The sequence below is a fragment of the Danio aesculapii genome, chromosome 14 (genome assembly GCF_903798145.1).
Source record: "Danio aesculapii chromosome 14, fDanAes4.1, whole genome shotgun sequence".
NCBI classification, from domain to species: Eukaryota; Metazoa; Chordata; class Actinopteri; order Cypriniformes; family Danionidae; genus Danio; species Danio aesculapii.
Window position 1 is genome coordinate 9,971,616 of NC_079448.1, and position 23,162 is coordinate 9,994,777.

General features: G+C 35.3%; 1 protein-coding gene across 1 annotated transcript; it reads left to right on the top strand.

The window, feature by feature from the left end:
- The first annotated feature begins 586 nt into the window (after positions 1–586).
- On the top strand, positions 587–12,318 carry asb12b (ankyrin repeat and SOCS box-containing 12b). Its single transcript, XM_056472759.1, has 3 exons — positions 587–691; positions 5,474–6,311; positions 11,511–12,318. Exons 2-3 carry the CDS (start codon positions 5,519–5,521, stop codon positions 11,642–11,644), a joined length of 927 nt encoding a protein of 308 aa, XP_056328734.1. The 5' UTR covers positions 587–691; positions 5,474–5,518; the 3' UTR covers positions 11,645–12,318.
- Positions 12,319–23,162: the final 10,844 nt, after the last annotated feature.

The window sequence follows — 23,162 nt, forward strand, 5'->3', positions numbered from 1 at the left end:
ATATATATATATATATATATATATATATATATATATATATATATATATATATATATATATATATAGCAATGGCTCACTTTATTCTTTAAAGTCAGTGAGCAGATGGATCATAGTTTAATTCCTCTTAAAATTAAATGAAAAATATGAAAATGTAATAAAAATCCATTAAAACAATCTGTAGTGTTATCTTGAAACTTAAAATAGCATGGTTTAACTGTAGAGAACTCCCAGACAGTATGAAAACAAAAATAACTGCAGAACATTTGTCTCTCAGGACTGTAGGTACATCAGCAGCTGAGTCATCTACAGCTCCCGACAGCCCAACAGCTGCAGCACACAGTTATCATGACAGAAACACTGAATGACTCTGAGATTACAACACAAGCTACAGCCTTCACTCTTTCACTAACACCTTGTTGTTTGGCAAAACTTCTCAATGAATCTTCCAATACAGATCCCATTACAGCGAGGCTTGTTACACTGACAGCCATGTTGTCTGTGTCTGTCACAGGTCTATCACCTTTCTAATTATAACTCATTCCTCTGGCCCTCCAAGAATGGAAGTTTGGGCCGATCCATTTGTGGCCTAAACTTAGCGCCTGTGGCTGCTCAGATCTGTTGGTGTCTTACTGACTCTCGCTGCTACAGAGTTTACATGCGTTTTAGTTTGTGGATACTACACACTGTACAGGTAAGCTACAATTATGCGAAATTCTATTTGATTGCAGAATGTCATAACCTGCATTTGAAGGATCCTCGGTCTCTGCTTGGAGGAGCGCTACGATATTTGTTTGTTTGTTTCTGAAATAGTCACTAACTGCCATTGTTGTTAAAGATCACATTTGGCAAACTGACTGTAGCTATTTTTTCATCATCCTATTTATATGCGCATTTTTAACTATCACATAAAAATGCTTAATGGAAATGACAAAATGTGCATAAATTTTGCTTTTTTTAAAAAACGTATGAGCACAAGTGTGTAATATGAATGATTTATTCGATAAGAAGAAATGCGTATAAACTACGATGAAGCAAATAAACTCCAGGATGCGCATCAAAAAATGTGATGTTGTTTTAACAGATCATGAAATAGCAAAAATAGGCATGATGGGACATCATTAATAGACAAAAAAGCGAATCGACCCCCTTGTAACTCATCTTTTTGCAATGTTTTAGTCATTCTAAACCTTAGCCATCTGTCATTAAGTCTTTCATCAAAGTGGTTCGGTATTATAACCTCACATTTTATTGTGGTGTTTGAATCTTCTGAGACTTCTATTTAATTATATAAAAAGTCCCACAGTGAATTGTGAAAAATTAAATTTTTCTTTTTGATATTTGCCGCCAGTTCATCAGGAAGTGACGATTTTGTTCTCTTTGACTCAGTGGAAGGAAACAGTGATTTATTTGCAAATGTTTTGGCGATATTTCAGTTTTACACATACAGTTGAAGTCAGAATTATTAGACCCCTTTGAATTTTTTTCCTTTTTTAAATATTTCCCAAATGATGTTTAACAGAGCAAGGAAATGTTCACAGTATGTCTGATAATATTTTTTCTTCTCGAAAAAGTCTTATTTGTTTTATTTTGGCTAGAATAAAACCAAGTTTTAATTTTTTAAAAACCCTTTAAAAATCTAAATTATTAGCCCCTTTAATAATTCAGGGGGGGTGGGTAATAATGCTGACTTCAACTGTAAGTTTAATTCAAACTTTGGATGGAAACAGAGCTTGTGAAAATCAAATGATTAAGATTATTAATGTTTTCAAAGAAGACTTTTATGCTCCTCCAATTTGTAATGCTGCATCTATTTGATAAAATACACATTTATCTAATATTTATCAAATATATATCTCTTTCTGTTTGTACATTTATTTGTATATAATCTTTTTAAACAAATTTCTTATATAATTTTTTTGTCCTGGCCAAGCTAAATATTCAGCAGCCCTTCCCCCAGTCTTCCGTGTTGCATGATTCCTCACATTAATAACCTAATAGTGTGAAAGTGTGTTACACTTAAACCTCATCACAATTAAAACACATTAAAACACTGTTTCTGAGATATTTGTATCAGCATATGCAAGTACTGGAATCCCCAACTGTACATAAATGTTGATTTGTTGTTATCAAACACACATTGTTTTTTGTCCTATGTTGGCTGTACTAGAGGAGGGACGATGTATATCTGCCACAACTGTAAAAATAATTAAGAGCATATAAAAATAAAACAAAAAAAAGTCAAAAATAAAATGTATAGTATTAGTTAGATATTTTCCAGTATATTCCATTTAAATATTTTCAAATTTACAGTAAAACCGAGTTGAAAACTGTGTTGAGTATGGAAACAAGACCATTTAGAATCTTCTTAAGTGAGAATTTGCTAATTTAGAATTTTTTTACAAGACAAATAAATGTAATGATTTTCATTTAAAATTTTACTCGTTTAATAAATGTAATTGACATGTTGTTGCAGAATCGTTTATTGTCAGCAGGTTGTCAGTTGGTAAAGCATCACAAAAAAGTGTTAGGAGATACTAAACACAGTCTTCTAATAGTCAATGCTTGCTAATTGACATGCTAGTTGCAAGTTACCCATAAACAACAAAATATGTAAAGGAAAGGATGCATTTAATTTAATAACTACTCCAAAATATTGTTTAAAACATTTAAAGACTAAATAAAGGTTATTTATTGGAAGTAACGGTTCCATTAAAGTGAAATGAAAAAAAAAAATACTCACCTTCAAGTTCTTCTCTTCACCTTCAAAACTTATTTAAGTTTCTTTCTTCATCTCTGGAACACAAAAGGATCAAAGAGTCAAAGTCAAAGAATATTTTTATGATTGTTGGTAACTGTTGGTGCTGAAAGAAACTCATAAAGGTTTAGAACAAAAGAAAGGTTGTAAATGCTGACAGAATTTAGATTTTGGGTGAACTATCCCTTTACGAACATCTTTGAACATTTTAGACATGGTTCTTCTATGCAATCAATGGAAAAACAAAAGTAATAATTCATTCATTTTCTTGTCGGCTTAGTCCCTTTATTAATCCGGGGTCGCCACAGCGGAATGAACCACCAAACTTATCCAGCACATGTTTTACGCAGCGGATGCCCTTCCAGCTGCAACCCATCTCTGGGAAACCTCCATACACACTCATACATTACAGACAATTTAGCCTACCCAATTCACCTGTACCACATGTCTTTGGACTGTGTGTTAAACCAGAGCACCCGGAGGAAACCCACACGAACGCAGGGAGAACATGCAAACTCCACACAGAAACACCAACTGACCCAGCTGAGGCTCGAACCAGCGACCTTCTTGCTGTGAGGCGACGGCACTACCTACTGCACCACTGCGTCGCCAAAAGTAATAATAATAATAATACTTGGTTTAGGTGTAATTTAATTTTAATTGAAAAAAATTAACAACAACCCAGAAGTGTTTAGAGTGTAACAGACATTTAGTGTATTTAAAGTTCAAAGTTATTCTGTTTGTCTGAAAATCTGTGATTCTTAGAAGAAGAAGAAACATTGTGTCCACATTACAATTCAAATATAAAAACTTTTAAGACATTGAGTACGTTTACATGGACACCAAAAATCTGATTTTAATACAGTTAAGGAAATACTCTGATTAAGGGCTCTTATTTAACAATGTAGGCGCAAAGTCTGAAGCGTCTGTCACAAAAGCATTAAGGGCGTGTCCAAATACACTTTTGCTATTTTAAAGACGGAAAAATATGCTCTGTGCCATGGTGCATGGTCTAACAGGGTTGAGCTTATTCTCTTAATGAGTTAAGGGTGTGCTTTTGAGAATAAACCAATGAGAGGCTCATCCCCAATTCCCTTTAAGAGTGAGTTGCGTTGTGCCATGGCGCATTTGCTATTTACATGACGGACTTTGTGGAAAGTGGAAAAACAATATGTCACTAGTGAGAAAACAGTTAAACAGACCATCTGCAGCACGAGGATAAAGAATGAGCCTCCTCTATTTGGCCTCTTTACTTCCTCACTCCCCTGAAGACATCTGTTCGCCTAAATAATTAATTTTGTTTGTTAAGTGCACAGATTTGTTTCAAAACCATTTCTAAATTCCGTTCTACTTTCCAGCAAACTAATAAATGAACAATAATAACAAAGTGTGGTCAAAAAATGTATATATCCAAACACACGTGCTATGCCCCATATGGTCCAAAAACAGGTGGACAAATCAGATTGTTTTTAAAATAACAAACATAAATATGCGTATAATAAATAATACAAAAAAAAAAATAATTAATAATAATAAATAAATAATAATAACAACATTATACAAAAGCAAGTTGTCACGAACAAACTGAAAAAAGCCCCCCTAAATGAAGGCATGGAGGTATAGTTTTTATATTTATGTAGAAAATAATAATTTTTGTATTATTTTATTGCTTTAATTCTTTTTCATTTGTAAAGATATTTGTGTATTGCTGTACTTTCTGTGTGTATTAAGCAATGTGTAAGCTAACATTTTTAGTTCCTCAAAATAGCAATGCGCCAACAATGCGCCCTAACACACCTCTTTTCTAAACCGAAACACACATGAGTCCACAAAGTGGCGCAAATTAATTTGCCATTTAAACGATGTACCGCAAAACAGAAAATTTAGGGTTATGCTGGTCTGAAAATAGCAACACATCGTGGCAAACACATCTTGCACTTTGTTGCGCCGGGTGTATGGTAGGGCCCTAAGAGTCTACCTTGTAAACAGCTATTTTTTATTCATTTAATCCAATTAAGGTCATAATTGAACTAAACAGAAATCAAATTAAAACATGTGGAGTATTTTAGTCGCATTATTGAAGTGGAGTACAGACATGTAAACACCCCAATCAAACCATTACTGTCATGTAGGATTTTCGCCGCATTTGGTGATAGGATATTCCGTGCACACACAGCTTTTTGACACTATTCTCTGCACTTACAGAGTCAGTGAAGGATCACACACACATGCTTCATGAAATACCGAGATTTTTTTCTCCCATTCGGCACCATTTGCCTATTCGTATCAAATTCCATTAAAACGATACTCTTCCAGTAGTTCATACTCACATATGATATGTCGTTTGTAAAGGGGGGCATGCATGAAATGTTGCTGAATGAAAGTGAAAGTGCCAAACTGTAGTTAAAGTCTACAAATTAAAAATAAAACACCCCAAATTACTCTGGAGAAAATGTGGATAGCGTTATGATGTAATGACGTTGATCGAATTATGTGGTATAACATGTAAAACGGGATCATGAAAAGAACATTCAAAAAGCAACTTATGTAAACACCTTAATCATATTGCTGTCTTATTCAGATTAAGGCCAACAATTCGCTTATGTCCATGTAAACGTAGTCACTGTTAAGCTTGAATGGTAATTTTAACACCTTCTTTCTTCCTTAACTTAAATTTAACTTCCTTCTTTATCTGTCTGTATGTTTGATGACATGGAGACTCGAGCAGTTTGCTGAGGAGTGCTTCAGGATAAGTCCTCCAGCATGAGTTTGATGGACATCTCTAAGATCTTTTCTCTTCTTCAACCCAAAGAGGATGAGGAGGAAGACACCAACTGCAGTCACGAACTGAATCAAGCTGTCTTTACAGACAATGACAAACTCCTTACTGAACTCTTGTCTCAAGAACAATACAGAAAGTGCATCAACAACCGCAGTGGTTGGGGGATCCCGGTCACTCCACTGCGCACGGCAGCTGCTCAGGGTCACCTACGCTGTCTGGATGTCCTCCTGGATCACGGGGCAGAGGTCGACAGTCTTGATGTCAAAGCTCAAACGCCACTTTTCACAGCCGTCTCTGGCAAACACATAGATTGTGTTGTCGCTTTATTAAAAGCTGGCGCAGACCCTAATGGAAGCCCACATAACAACTGCTCCCCTGTGTTGACTGCGGCCAGAGAGGGTGATGTGGACATCCTGAGGGAGCTCCTACAATATGGCGCTGATGTAGATGTCAAGCCCAAAATGCCAGACTGGGCCTTAAATGCCACAGCCTGCCGAGGACCACTGTACATTTCAGCCGTTTATGGTCATCTGGAATGTTTTAAATTGTTGCTGCAGTTTGGAGCCAACCCAGACTACAACTGTACTGAGGAAAAGATGCTTGCCAGGATCAAAGAGCCTAAAACTGTTTTGGAGATGTGTCTGAGACATGGCTGTGGGCTGGAATACATTCAGCTGCTCATAGACTTTGGAGCAAATGTTTACCTACCCACTTTAGTTGGAGATAAAACCACCAGTGAGAATGAAGCAGTGGTGCTACTGCTCAAAGAGAGAGGTAAGTCTCAAATACACTTTTTTTTTTACACTCAAATAATCTTTTTAAGACCTAAACAAAGCTTTAATTTTGTTCACTCAGTATCTCTTAAGCCACTGCCAACAATGCTCTGGCTGCTTTTCTAGAAAATGTAATTAATTATATACCCACAAGCAACTTTGTATTAAAAACACACAATAAATAGATGTACAAACATAGACTTAAAACAAGGCTAAATTTGGGTTGTCAATGAAACAGACGTCTTGCAACAGTCCAAAAATAGACTAGCTATCAAACAGACAGATTAGACCGTGTGTAATCAGTCATTCCTCTCCATTCAATTACTAGTCTTTTTGTAGACTATATTGTTGGTAATCTATTAAATGTTTACTGACAGCCCAAATTTGGCCTTGTTGCTTTTTGAATTGACCATATTGTATGCATGGGTACCCCCAGGATCCTTCAAATGAAATTCAAGGCTTTTTAATACCATTTCAAATGAAATTCAATGCCAACTTCGTATCCATTCTGACAGAAGTATGAGGGGAAATGTCAAATCTGTATAAATTTTGAACCCTAGAAAAGAATTATGTACAAGTGGGCTACTTGAATTAAATAAAACATTTTATTTCAATTATCAGTTATATTTAATCCATGCGCAACAGCCTGGTTGTCCACCCAGTAGCGAATATGAAGGTCCAACTGTTTACTTTTTGTTATCTTCGTTATTGAGACTCTCGTCAAACATGACCACAAACCCATTGGCTTTATTGACCTGGTCAGTCAGTTCTTTAGTAATAAAAGGAGCCAATCCGAGTAATAGATGCCATTTTGTTGCTTCCACATGAGAATAGCTGCTACCTCTGAGTCAGGAAACCTCTGTAACGTTCTCATTTGATGTGTAAAAGTTGTGCTCAGAGATTCTTTTAAGGACCCACATCACCTCTGCCCGCAGAGTTGGTGTTGAGCCACAGTAAGATAGGATGTTCCTTCTCTGTGGTGGCAATGCTTCTAAAGTAGAAATTTCTTCATTACTGATAGCCAAAGCAGTTTCAGTAACTGACGAGGTCTCCGGTGCACAGAACTGCACAATAGGTGGTTGGCACTGACAAGCAGCACTACACATGGTGTGTTTGGCACCCCTCATATGGGAGTCCACGGCCGTAACAAACATCAGTGCTAGCTTAAAAGATTTCCGACCACACCGGCACCAACAGGTGTCGTGGTCATTTCCTGGCACTGGCTTGACCCAACCGTAGCTTGGATTCCTTGGCCACTGTGGATTAAACCGACACTTTCCCATTTTAGCTGACAAACTAGGCTAGCGACTATCTTGTTCTGTACCTCACTTGCCTAGTAACCATAGTAACGTGTGCGTATGCTTTTGCGGTTTCTGCTATGACGTGAAGCACAAGGTGCACTCAACGTTACGCGGCATGAATTTTTAATTAGCCCACATTAGTAACTTAAGTAATTTAGTTACGGTATGAACTTACTCTTAGGAAAGGCAAAAATAAATGAATAAAATTAGACCTTTATAACGAAATCCAAGATTTTGTATACCAAATTCAGGGCTATTAAGGCCTTAATTTGAGATTAGCAAATTTACGACTTTTTCAGTGCTTTGAAGACCCCGTGGGTACTCTGGATATAAGAAACGCTGGAAAATTTCCAGTGAAAGGTTGATGTGACTATCCAATGCTATCTCACGGCAATTCAAACAAATTGATTTAGTTGCTAACTTTCGTTAATTTTATGAGGTTGCTTTAACAGCATTAACAATGCGCAGTGACCACTGTCACATACATCTATAGAAAATACTGTGATCTTTTTCACAGAGTTATCGTCATAATAATACAAAAGCGAGCAACGCGGTGGCGCAGTGGGTAGCGCTGTCGCCTCACAGCAAGAAGGTGAATATAAGAGTGTTTGAGTGTTTCCCAGTGATGGGTTGCAGCTGGAAGGGCATCCGCTGCGCAAAACATATGCTGGATAAATTGGCGGTTCATTCAGATAAAGGGACTAAGTCGAAAAGAAAATGAATGAATGAATAATACAACAGCAGTACTTCACCCAAAGTCTCATCAGCAAATAAATGATAAATTTACTTTGTTTTGGTGTTATTTGCTTCCTGGTATTTTAAGAAGTACAAAGAATAAAAACTGTTTTGTAGCACAAACAAGTAATAAAAAATACATAATAATTTATATATATATATATATATATATATATATATATATATATATATATATATATATATATATATATATATATATATATATATATTCATATAATAAATTAAAAGAAATTTTATTAGTTTTCCTGTTTTTAAAAAACATACAAAATCTTGTAATTACATTTCACAGTAAAAACCCTCTACCTGGAGTAAAAATGTCATGAAATTACATATAATCTACATTTACCAATCAAAATTCAGGTTCCTTAATATTCCATGTGAAATAAAAAAATACAATGTTTAAAATTACAATGTTTATTTTGCTAGCTCACATTGTTATTCTCAAAGTGAATAATTAATTCGTGCAAGTTAATCCACTGAAAAAAAAAGTTTTGTTTAGATAATCTACAATCAAAGTCTGACCATCTACTTCCATCTTTGGAGCGGCGGTCCTTCTGTTGATGTTAACCTGAAGGCTTCCATAGGAGATCAATAACCTACACTCTTATTGTTAGTTTGCTATGAGAGAATGATGAGCAAAAAGAAAGCCCCGTTACCTAAAATATATTGAAACAGTTGGAAATACATCAACATCCTAAAATAAATGTCTCAGCAACTTTCAATTCACATGGACTTTAAATGCAAAGTGTCTGCTTTTTAGACAGTCCCTTAGCCACTCTTTTTCCTATTTCCAATTCATAAAATGTACATTTACAAATATGGAACACAATTGCATGCATTTTCAAGGAAGATTTTCGTGGAACGATTTTACTGTACAAACAATAAAACACTACCTATTAAGCTACACACATCTTACAAGTCTTTTTCATGGTAAGGACAGAATTTTTGTTTATTTCAAGAAGGTGGCATATGACTTACGTGGTTGTGTATTGGAAAACAGATCTCATGCATTCTTAGAAAACAGCATACTTATGAAATGAAATATAATACACTATTTTTTAGCAAAGGACTAATAATAAGTGCCTCATTAAATATCAAATGCTTTAAAAGCCTCATCCCATTAAAGTTCATTTGCCATATTTTAAGATGAAACAATTCTGCAGCATTTAGCAGTGTAGTACTGTACAGTAACCACTGAATCTATAAGGGATGGCTACTCAATAAAACAGCTTCAGGAAAATGCCTGTGTATGTGAGTATGAGTGTGAGGACCAAATGTCCCCACAGATGTTGTAAATTATGACAAATTTGACATTTTACTTGGCCTCACAAAGAAAACAACTTATAAATCATATTACATTATGTTTTGTAAAATGCAGAACATTTCTTTGAGGGTTATGTTTGAAGGTAGAGCGTTCAGGGATAGAAAATATGATCTCATAAAAATTATTATGCCTAAGGAAAGGTATCCTAAAGATACAATAAATAAAAAGTGTGTGTGAGTGCGTGCATGTTATTCCATTTTCCTGTTGTAATTAATTGCAGAAGTTTTTATAAACAGGTTTAATACCCAAAAATTGTGTATAAAATAACCCAAAAAAGTGTACTGCTTTCCATGTTCAGAGTAAATAAATGTTTCAAATAAATTAAATTGCAATTATAATTCAATTTCAATAAGTACAATAGCTAACACTTTACATTAAAGGCTCATTAGTAAACATTAGTCACTGGATTAAATTTGACAGTGCAAAGATGTATTAGTTACATCGTATTTGGCATCGTATGATGTCTAATGTGAAACATGTCAGAGTGTGTGTGTGTTTGTGTGTGGTCACGTGATGTGCATTTTCAGCAGTATAATGTGGATGGAGATCTATTCAAAAAAGCTAGGTGAAACACCAGTGTGGACGTGGATTGTTTTAGTTCTAAAATGAAATATGAAGTATTTGAAAAATGAAGTATTAGTGTAAATGGGGCGTAAGTATTTATTTTTCACGAGCAGGTTGCTGCTGCGACAGGTGCGGGGCAGAGGATCAAAATGCCGGCTCGGCATTGTGATGTCTATCGGTCATCAGTGATGGATGATGGCATCATCTATCGACCCAACCCTACATGCAAATAAACCAAAAGCTTAGTTAGAGTACAGGCGAAGGGTCAGGACAGGCGGCAAAACAGCATAAAGCAATAAACATAGCAAAGGTCAAAAACACAACAAAAACAAGGAAACACTTTGAATTCCTCACTTATAGCTTACAAGACTCAGCAACTATGTGTATGTGTGTGCTGAGTTTATTGTTTATCTGATTAGTCCATCATGAGCTTCCAGCTGTGTATGTATAATCAGGGGAAATCAGGAACTGGTGTGTGTGAGCTGCATGGTGGAAGTTGTAGTTCGTTAAAAATTGGCAGATGTTTAGTTCTCCAGCGATCTGCACAGGCTAGATCGCTGGTGCTCATGACAATAACTCCATTTACTAAATCGTTTACGACTAGTAATAAAGTTACAACAATGATTTTAATGTGTTACCAGAGATCACATAATATAGTTCTATAAATAGTCACAGAATTTCAGCCTGATCTCACAAGGAAACATAACAATTTATGTTTAGTCTAGTGGTTTATTCGTACGAGTTCAGTCTTACAAAAACGTATGATTTTTTTAAAAGATGCCTGGCACCAAACCCCGCCCCTAAACTCAAATGTCATTGGTGGATGAGCAAATCGTACTAAAATGTACGAATGAGATCGTACAAATTCATACGAATTAGCCACTAAATCAAAAAGTTAACATAAATAAGTATACATAAATATACAAAAAAAAAAAGTGTACATAAATATACATATAGTAGGCCAGATTAACCTGTGAAAATATTAATGTTTGCACTTTTAAAATAATTAACCAATTGTCTTGAAGAATTGGGCACTGATATGAACACCACTGCAAATACAATGTGAATATTCATAAATAACACTCTAAAAGTTTAAGTAATAATAATAATATAAAATATGGCAGTATTTTGAAGTGCCCGTCACAATATCGAAATTGTATGTTCATCACAATATTTTAAATATCAGCATATGTGTCTAGTGTGCTTGTGCGTGTGTTTCAATGTGATTGTAACATCAAATCCTCTCTATACACAGTTTGTCCAAAAACACTGATGTCTCAGGTGCGACTTTCCTTATGGAAGTTCCTTCCGGAGGAAAACAAAATGTCCTCCATAGACTGTCTGGACATTCCCCAAATACTGAAGGACTATTTGAATCACATGTCTTGATTTTACTCCATTTTCACTTCCGACGTGGAACTGAAGAAATTGACTAATATCATGTTCTCTTTTTGTAATATTTGTAATAATATCTGTATTTTAAATGCTACAGATAACGTAGCTTTGAACTGAATGTTTTTATTTATAATAAAATATTTATGAATATGTGGTAAATGCTGCAAATGTGTTGTGTTTTAGATTGGTTGTTCATACAGTGGGTTATGTTCTTCTTTGGTTGTTGCCATTATTGCAGATATTTGCAACTTTATTACTGCCTTGTGGTGACCATTGTCAATGATTTCTGCTGTGTAGTTGAACCAGCTATTAAGGGCTTCAAAATTACCTTCAAACTGCTGTAATTCTGTAATAGAGACAGTGCTGTAATTAAGACAGGATTGAGATAAAGTTGTTTAAAATTGTATTCACACATTCATTCAGTGACAACTTGTGACACTTGTGATATGCACCCTACATTGTTTACCATGGTACTTTAACATCAAAACAACACTAGCACTATTTATTTGACTTTGATAGTCCTTGGCTGCTAAGTTTGTAGCAATATTTGTTTACAATACAGAGTATGAATTACATTGTCAATAAAAAAAGATACAAGAGAGAGAAAGAAAGAAAGAAAAAAATAATAATAAAGAACATGATTTAAACTTGAGGGTAAGACATTTAAGAATCAATTACAGTATATAAATTAAAGTCATTACAAAATGAAATACTTCTGTTTGCTTTCTTATTTTAAGATAATGAAATTAAATGTAAATAAAATTGGAAAATATGGTTTGGTATTAGTAAATTAGCATTTGTGGATATGGAATTTACAAAGAAAATAAATAAAATTTATAACAAAAACAAGCATTTGTCTTAGTAGAGGCAAATTCATAATATCTATAAATAATTTCTTTAAAAGTAACTGAAACATCTTGCTGTATATTATCAATATTAAATGAGCCAATATGTTTCCAAAATTGTACAGCATAATTACAATCCTAAAATAAATTAAAAAAACAGTTTCAGTATGAAATTGACAAGATGAACATTTGACATCAACATTAAAATGAAACTTTTTCAAAAATTGTTTAATAGGATCAAATTTGATGATTAATTTAAAAGATACTTTTTTGACCTTGTTGGTGAGGAAATATTTTTGTTGCAAAGACCATATTTTTTTCCCATTTCAAATCTCTAAATATCTTATTCCAGTAGAAAAAAGATATCTAATTTTGTAATTTCTATCTTTTTTATTAGATTTTTTTAGCTATAAATGTCTAATAAAAACATATACTATGCAAAATTTCAGATTTTCTATCTAAAACTGTTTTGTCTGATAGTGAAAAGGTTGAATTTATCAAGGTGAAATTTATCAGAAAAAGGCAGAGAGAACATTTATTAAATCACGGAAAAGATGGTTGGAAGAAGGTGAGCAAAAATCTTATTTTTTTAGAATGGAAAAGCAACAACAACAAAAAATCTAATTCTAATTATATAATAATTAGATAATAAAAAAGCTAATTATATAATAAATAAAGCTAATTATATAATAAATAATTAATCGATCGCTATGTGAAGACCAGAATACTATTGCTAATTTTTGTGCCAAGTTTTATAGTGACTTGTACACCTCTAAATTTAATAGACAAAATACTTTAGATTTTTTGAATCAGAAATTGGATCTCTCGAATTGGAGAATGCTGATCAGGCATTTTGTGAAGCTCCAATTACATTAGCAAAAGTTGAAGAAGCAATTAAATCATTAAAACTGAATAAATCTCCTGGCACTGACGGTTTCATTTCAGAATTTTACCATATGTTCAGTAAAAATACTGCTCCCTTCTTGTTAAGTGTTTATAATGAAGGTACAGATAACTACTTTATGCCAAGGTTTGATTATGTTAATCCCCAAACCAAATAAAAATCTAAATTTATGAAATAATTCACGTCCAGTAACTTTGTTAAACAACGACTATAAAATCATTGCTATAGTCTAAGTTAAAAGATTAAAAGTCATTCGGCCTTCTATTATTGATGAAACTCTGTCAGGCTTTATGCAAAATAGACATACTGTAGATCTAATAACATAAGATTAATTTTAGATATCCTACACTTTTTAGAATTTGCAAAGAATACTTCTCTGAAAATGAAATTATTAATATTATTAAGGAGAATGTGTGAATATTAAACCAACTTTACCTCAATGGTGAGGTGTGTTTGAGCCAAATATAAACTGAAGGACTTCAGGAGCCGAGTTTAATACAACTGGTCTACACTGAATTGGTCAAAATAAATGATGCCATGCTTCAAAACATCCCTTCCTTTTTTTATTCATTTATGTCCTTTTCTCCTTTTTCCTGAGCCCCATGATGCTTTGCATGAATTAATCTTATGTTAAAAACTTTACTTACTGTTAAAAACTGCATAAATTACAAATGTATCATTAATTGTCCATCGTGTGTTTACCATACAGTCTCCCATGATGTATTCGTGTGTTTATCAGTTTTTTCTGAACTAAAACAGTACGTTTATCCTGTGAGGTGCTGGTGGAGCTGCAGAAACGGCTTCCCAGCAACGGCTGTAAACAAAGCAGCACTGCCTGCACTCTACGCTAACATTAACAGTTAACGTTATATCAAATTAAAATGACAGCAAAATTTTCAGTAGACAGTCGGTAACCTATACAGATACATTATAAAAATGTCCCGCACCGCATTCTGAATGATAACGTAATGAGTGATCTGATTGTGTTTTCATGCTAATTCAGTACTCACCGGGCTGCTAAATAGAATATAGATCGACATCTTTTTATTCTTTCATGATAGTCCCTCACATACACATACAGACAAGCGTGCTGTTGCCAAAACTCCATGATGAAGCTCTCATCTATTTCATGTTCACCTAGCAGCACAGCCTTCTCGCTTTCGTTTTTTGCCATTTTTAAAGGCTGTGTGCACAAGAATTTATGTGCTCCCATTGGTCAACGTCACATATGACTAATACGTAATATACCTGAATATACTAATGGCTGGATTGCTTAATTTACCGTTATATGTTCTTAATTATTTGTTTTCATACACTTATGCTATTGTAATTTACTTACCCCTTTCTTTTGTTAAGCAATTTTTTCTCTCTCTGTAAAAATGCAGTTACTGTAATTTGTATTTTTCTTTATTTATATTGCTCTCCTGATATTTTCATTCATGAATAAACTAATAATTTTTTAAAAAGTTACGTTATTTAACCCCTTCGGACAAGGCGACACGGTGGCTCAGTGGTTAGCACTGTCGCCTCGCAGTAAAAAGGTCGCTGGGGCGAGTTCCACACATTTCTGTGTTGAGTTTGCATGTTCTCCCCATGTTGGTGTGGGTTTCCTCCAGGTGCTCCAGTTTCCCCCACAAGTCCAAAGACATGCAGTGTAGGTGAATTGAATAAACTAAATTGGCCGTAGTGTATGGATGTGAATGTGAGAGTGTATGGGTGTTTCCAAGAACTGGGTTGCAGCTGGAAGGGCATCTGCTGTGTAAAACATATGATGGATAAGTTGGGGGTTCATTCCACTGTGGCGACCCCTGATGAATTAAGGGACTAAGTCGAATGAATGAACCCCTTCAGACCTCAATGTTCCAAGTGTCAGAAAAAAAATTTAAAGTACATTTTCCCTGTCTAAAGGTTTCCATAAATGAGACAGAATAAAAAAATAAATAAAATTGCATTAATCTAATAGATTTTTTTGTTGTTCAGGTTAAATCAGGTTAAAACAAGTGCTTTTCAAAAGTAATATATACTTGAAAATAAAATACAAATTGCTAATCTTTACTTAAAGTTTCTCCTGAAAGATACAAACTGAACATAATTTTTAAGTTTTTGTTTTATAGCACATTATTATATCACATTATGTCCATAATGGAGAGACATTCAAAATGATAGTTCACCCAAAAATTAAAGTTCTCACTTTTCTCAAAATGTACTCACCCTTTCCTGCACTCTTAAGCATGTTGCACACCTGAAGCGCCGCTCGGTGCTGCGACGGTGCGCATATGACAGTTAAAAGTATGGGGCGTCACACACTAGATGCGCCGCTCAGTGCCGCTTCACGGCGCACACATGACAGTTGAAAGTATCGCACACCAGACGCGCACATTCGCATGATAATTAAAATGAAATTAATCAGATGGCACTTTGAGGAGCGGCAGAAATATGAACAGTGTCCTGAGTCATGGCCGGTGTGTGTACTCTGATAGAAACCTATTTTTAGCATTCTGAAATTAGTGGCGCTGTGCGGTGCGTCGCCGTGCGGTGCTTCTGGTGTACGACCTGCTTATCACACACCAGACGTGCACATTGGCATGATATTTAACATGAAACTAATCAGATGGCGCTCTGTGGCGCAGCAGGAATATGAACAGTGTCCTGAGTTGTGGCTGGGTGCCGCGGAAAGCCGTCGACTTGCGGCGCCGGTGTGTGTACCCTGATAGAAACCTATGTTTAGTATTATAAAATGCATGGCGCTGCATGGCGAGATGTTGCGGGTCACCGATTGGCGCTTTTGGTGTGCAACCTGCCTTACAGCAGCTGTCGCAAGCTGTCTGCGGCGTCCAGCCACGACTCATGACACTGTTCATATTCCTGCCGCATCACAGAGCGCCATCTGATTGGTTTCTTGTTAAATATCATGCGAATGTGCGCGTCTGGTGTGTGATAAGCAGGTCGCACACCAAAAGTGCCGCACAGCAACGCACCGCACAGCGCCACTCATTTCAGAATTCTAAAAATAGGTTTCTTTCAGGGTACACACATCAGCGCCGCAAGTCGGCGGCTGTCCGCAGCGCCCAACCATGACTCAGGACACTGTTCATATTCCTGCTGCACCACAGAGCGCCATCTGATTAGTTTCATTTTAAATATCATGCGAATGTGCGCATCTAGTGTGTGATACTTTTAACTGTCATGTGGTCACTTCTGGTGTTTGACCTAAAGGTACGTGAGCTGTCACTGGGGTGGTACCTTTTTAAAAGGTACACATTTGTACTTAAAGGGTCCATATTGGTACCTCAAAAGTATTTATTAGTAGCTAAACAATGTAATAGAAACACTTTTGTACTTTTTAGGTACTAATATGTACCCTTGAGGTACATAATATGGACCTTTTAGGTACAAATTTGTACCTTTTGAAAAGTTACCACCCTAGTGACAGCTCGGGTACCTTTATTTCTGAGAGTGTGGTTTCAGACCTTGAGTTTCTTTTAATTTTTTTTTAACACAAAAGAAGAAAGCTGGAATACTGTAAACATTTTGTAACCTATTTCTTTTTCCTACTTACTGTACAGTAGCCTGCAGGTTTCAGATGCAAGCAAATGTCTTTTTAGGCATTAAAAATGTCTTGTTTTCTCATTAAAATTAATTTTTTTGATTTAACAGAACACGTGAGCATATAGGGAAAGGCTTCACTTTAAATGATGAAACCCATTGTGGGTGGGGAAAAAAATAAACATAGAATTTCTATGCTGATGTTATGAAACATCACAGACATGACATCGGTTATAATGCACGACAAGAGACACTACACAAGAAGAATTCAAATCTTGCATCCCGATGGCCATGTCATTTACGAATTCAGACAATACCCTAGTCAGAGGTGTCAAACTCAATTCCTAGAGGGCCGCAGCTCTGCACAGTTTAGTTCCAGCCCTGATTAAATACACCTGATCAAACTAATTGAGTCCTTCAGGTTTGTTTGAAGTTTGTAGTTGGAGTTGCAACATCCCTGCCCTATACGTCAGACAAATCATGTCAAAATCAGGAATAAGCAAGATTACTGATGTATATTGAGTATTACTTTATTGTAAGGAATACAAAGAGAAAATATTTTGGAGATGTTTGATAAAAAGTCAGCAAACATAGTCATTCAAATTTCATGTAAAAGGATTTATTATTTAAAGTGATTCGTTTAAGTTCTTTTGAAAAGATGTGCAACCCATAATTTAAAATGCAGTCACATGGAAAAAAAGGTGTCATTTATAACTGAATATCAGTTCTGCAAACCTGAGATCAAACCCTGATTAAACATACATTGACCAGTTAACTAAGACCTTTAGGAGCACTTTATTATTTTCAGATGGGATACAGCGGCATAATTTTTGTGACACTGTACAACAATAATTCATATTTTTACAGCACTATGAGTTTTGGGTGCAAGGTAAGGGTAGATGTTATTAAAATACAATTGAATGGGTAATTTAATAAATAATATGAATAGTACTCTGTATATTTAGTGTTTTTACATTACTGTGATGGTTGGGTTTAGGTTTGGGGTAGGGGTGTAGACGTTAATAAAATGCATTTAATGGGTAATTTAATAAATAATATAAATAATTCTCATGAATAATTCCAGCTGCAGCTGTATCCCTTCTAACAACAACCCCCTTCAGGGGGGCATTTGTAAACAATCGTTGCTTAACTATCATGGTAAAATGCACTGTTAAGCAAATTAAATACAGTTGAAATCAGAATTATTAGCCCCCTTTGCTTTTTTATTTATTTTTTAAATATTTCCCAAATGGTGTTTAACATTTAGCAAGGAAATTTCACAGTATTTCTGATAATATTTTTTCTTCTGGAGAAAGCCTTATTTGTTTTATTTAGGCTAGAATAAAAGCAGTTTTTATTATTTTTTTCAAAACATTTTAAGGTCAAAATTATTTGCCCCTTTAAGCTATTTTTTTTCTCGATAGTCTACAGAACACACCATCATTATACAATAACTTTCCTAATTACCCTTTCCTGCCTAGTTAACCTAATTAACCTAGCTAAGCCTTTAAATGTCACTTTAAGCTGTATAGAAGTGTCTTGAAAAATATTTAGTAAAATATTATTTACTGTCATCATGGCAAAGATAAAATAAATCAGTTATTAGAAATGAGTTATTAAAACTATTATGATTAGAAATGTGTTGAAAAAAAATCTTCTCTTCGTTAAACAGAAATTAGGGAACAAAATAAACAGAGGGGCTAATAATTCTGACTTCAACTGTAGTGACAGCTGCTTCCGTTACATTGTCGCAGGTCCACCATTTGAATAATGTTGGTAAAAACATAAAGCTTCTGTAATAATGTTACACTGCTAGGGAAAGAAGTCAGAGCCGCTTTTACACATAGGCTCTAGGCAAAATTTATGCTGGAGGACAAAATATTTATTTAATTTTTGCTTTAAATCAGTCCATTAGTTTACAAATTTATCTTAATATTCACGCAGTATTTTTCAGTTATATAAATATAACAAAATATATAATGTGTCTCTATAGAAAAAATAAAGACATGCTTGTTTATTGTTACTAAAGCCCTGTTCACCTGGGATTAAGAACACAACCTTCTGCATTTATTAAAATGACTAAAGGTCAAGTAAAAGCATATTAACCCCATGCTAATAGGGCTTAAATGAAAGAATGAAGAGAGCAGCAGAATGAGTAGTTAATATCTTCATAAAACTGTAAGCTTGATTACTGAATACTGGCCTATCAGTAGTGTTATACAATATACACCACAATGAAGTATTATACAATAGTATGTAAATTCAGATATAAAGCAGTTTTACTCTGGTAAATTCAAAAGCTGCAGTCTGTTTTTATTTCAATTACAAACTTCTTTTCTCTCATCAGCTCCTGATGCAATCTCTTATTTATATGCATAAAAAAACAAATAACACGTTGTTTACATGCCTGTTTAACTCGGTTAGCAGCCCAGATGGATGCATTTGCTACAGCACCATCATAAGTGACAATCTGGAAGCTGCAGAAAAGCTTTGGCTTTTGTTTAATCCTCACTTTAATCCTCATTTCACATTTAAATTAAAGAAATACTAATAAGCTGAGTGGCAAATTGATGTCTCATAAACAACAAGCACAGTATATTTGCTGCTTGTCTTCATTTGGGAGAAGCAGGGGCGGACTTAACCAATAAGCGAGGTAAGCAGTTGCTTAAGGCCCCTGGGAATTAGGAACCCTAAATGAATCATATAGCTCTTTTATAAATGTTCTATCATATGTTGTAAAATCTGTCTATAACAATTAATATTTTAACGTTAGTACATCTTTTTAAAACCAGGGGCCTCCATTAATAATGGAACGTTCCTTCTGTACTCCAAATGCATGATGTGTGAGCGGTTCAAAGACACTGCCAGTCTGCCAGCGATCCGAGTAGCAGAGGTTGATGTAGGTAACGTGTGCAAGAGTGATAATTTTGAGGAATATCTGGGGGAAAAAAGTTGAATTAAGACAAACAATGAAACGCTGCTACCCCAGTGGAGCTGAAAAAAGTAGAATAAAGGAAAAGTTATTTAACTAAATTATTTTTTTCGTATTTAATTTTACATTAAGACAAAGGTTAGACTTTAAATATATATTTTAACATGCAGTTTATTTACAAAAAAATACTAATAACTAAAAAAATATCTATATATGTATTTAGAGAAAAAGAGAATTTTTGAGTTCCAATGCTAGGGCCCTATACCTTTAATTGCACAGGGCCCCCAAATCACTAAGTCTGCCCCTGGGGAGTAATATAGGGATTTTACCGGCCCTACTCCGACTATAAGTCAGAATGTGCTACTAGTAGCTCATGATTTACCAACGAAACAGGGGTATTCAGTGTTTCCCATAGGCTGTGGCGGGCCTTTTACACATATCTACCAACTACCTATGGTGTTATTTTATTGACAAATGTAGTGAGCGCAGTATTACAAGTCGAGATCGCTTTCATGTAATACGAGCATATGAATCTCTGTGCTCGAGCATCAATTTCCTATGTTCATGCACAAAACTTCTTGCGCGCTCTCAAATATACGCTGCTCAAGTGCGATTTGGTGCGTTTATGTAACAAGTATGTCTCCAACATTTATTAGATTTGCTAGGAATATTTGTGAGTGTCTCCAATAGACCTACAGAGCGGCGTTAATGCGCCCTGAAGTAAAGTGAGACGGTTCAGCTCCAGAAAGATAAAGTCATTGTATGCAGAGCCATAGATCTTTATCTATAAATAAAATATAATTATGGAAACTGTTCATCGTAACTGAAAGCTACGTCGTGATTGCTGCACTCATGCATCATGCACCTGTCAGTCAGTACGTCACCTTAAAGGGTTAAACAAATAACGCACAGCAGTACTACGATTACAGAAAAGTTTGCGCTGTTATAATTTACTTACCTTTTAATACGTTTTGGTGTGATTATAACCCACTATTTAAAAAAACAAAGACAGAATGTTTTGAATATAAAACTGTAGTGTAGCGGTGGCGGGATGAATTTTGGTGTGGTGCCCTGCCATGGAAGACTGAATGTAGCGGAAACCATGCTATTGCATATTGCCAGCTTCAAGTGTCAATGAGAATGAACTACCATTTTAATAAACAATGTAGAAACAGGGATAGCACATTTTGTAAGTTTCAATTGTTTAATAGAATTACATATTTGAAAGTTGTTTATTGATTATTACTACCTATATTTAAGACCATTTGTAATACAGTTCCCTACTGAAAAAACAGCTTAAACCAGTCTAGGCTGGTTGGCTGGTTTTAGCTGGTCGACCAGCCTGGTTTCAGAGGGGTTCTGGCCATTTCCAGGCTAGTTTCCAGTCATTTTCAGCCTGGTCTTAGCTGGTCAAGCTGGGAGATGACCAGCTAAAACCAGCTTGACCAGCCTAGCCAGGCTGGGAGCCCAGCCAAAACCAGCTATGTCCAGCTTAAACCAGGCTGGTCAAGATGGATTTTTCAGCAGGGTTGAAGTCAGATTGATTAACCCTTCTAAATTATTAGCCCTCCTGTATATGTCACAGTCTGGTGTCTTCGATGTGATATGTTACATGTTGTGTCGTGATGTTATGTTGTGCCGTGTTTCCATGTGCTTGTGTGGATATCATGTGACTTCTTTGTTCTGTTTTCCCGCCGTTTGTTAATGTGTAGCTATTAGTTCCACATGTGTCTCTCCACTGTTTGTATTTAGTTCAATTATGTATTGTGTATTTATACCCCTGTGTTCAATTTAGTCTTTGTCTGGTATTGTATTGCTACACTCACTGTCCAGCAGTTTGAAACTGCGGTCACACTGCACTTGACAACTCTGACCTGCGAAATCGCATCACCTGACTGCGTGAGACCATTCGTGGATCAAAACATGACCTCTATGGACAGAAATTTAAAACTTGGACCAATCGCTTGCTTTATTAATGTCTAATCATCCTGTTTAATCCCGCCCCTTTTCACAGCGCCGTACGACAGGATTTCACAAGCTCAAACTCTAGTGTGACCACAGCTTAAGTTCTGAGTGTTAATATTGTAAATAAATGTGTTTTGCGAGAACTCCTCTGCGTTTGTGGGAATGACCTGTGTCAGTATATTTTTTTCCCTCCAATTTCTGTTTAACAGAAAGTTTTTAACGCATTTCTGAACATAATAGTTTTAATAACTAATTTCTAATAACTGATTTATTTGATCTTTGCCATGATGACAGTACATCATATTTTGCTAGATATTTTTCAACATACTAGAATTCAGCTTAAAGCGCAATTTAAACATCTATGATTATGATTTTTTTTTTTTTTTTTGAGCATTATAAACTCTAGAAGATGATGGACCATAAAGCCCAAAGTGTCTTACAAAGATAATAAAATGAGAATGTAGACCAAGTTAGTCAGCAACTGTTATAGATTTAGTTTTGGAAGGTCATTTTTTGAGAAAGTGCCTCTGACAGTGAGGGAGAGAAGGACACCAATATAGTCACAGAAAATTCATTCATTTTCTTTTCGGCTTAGTCCCTTTTATGAATTAAGATAATTCATTATAGAAATCTTATTTTGCATGCTATCATCATCAAATTTAAAATATACTATAAACTCAGTAAAGACCTCTTTGTTTTAGGCTATTACAAGATTGTTTTCCCGTGTTTGTATATGGGAAAAAAAGCAGTACAATATAATATTGAACACAGTACAACTTCTGCTTCTCATTAGTTTTGCATGTAAAACTTTTAATATTTTTTGGCATTAAACTTTCTAGATGGACCATAGTAAAGCTCAAAGTGTCTTCCTTCCAATGATACCTAATTTTTCTTTGTAGCTCACTGGGGTCAAGAATGGTTACTAGTTTAATGCTGCGGTCACACTAGAGTTTGAGCTTGCGAAATTCTGTTGTACGGCGCTGTGAAAAGGGGCGGGATTAAACAAGATGATTAGACATTAAAAAAGTGAGCGATTGGTCCATATTTAAAATTTGATCAGAGAGGTCATGTTTGGATATTCGATTGGTTTCACGCAATCATGTGATGCGATTTCACAGGTCAGAGTACACCAAGCTTGAACTTTGCAATGCAGCAAACAGCGAAACTTGTCGCATGAGCTTGCGTTTCCGGTCTGACGCATTCGCGTGCGTATAAATGGAAGTCTATGGGGAGAAAAGTACAGTGTGACCGCATCTTAACTTTGGTATGTGTGTAAATCCCCATAAGTGGCCGCTGGCTAACAGGGTAAAGGGTTAACTG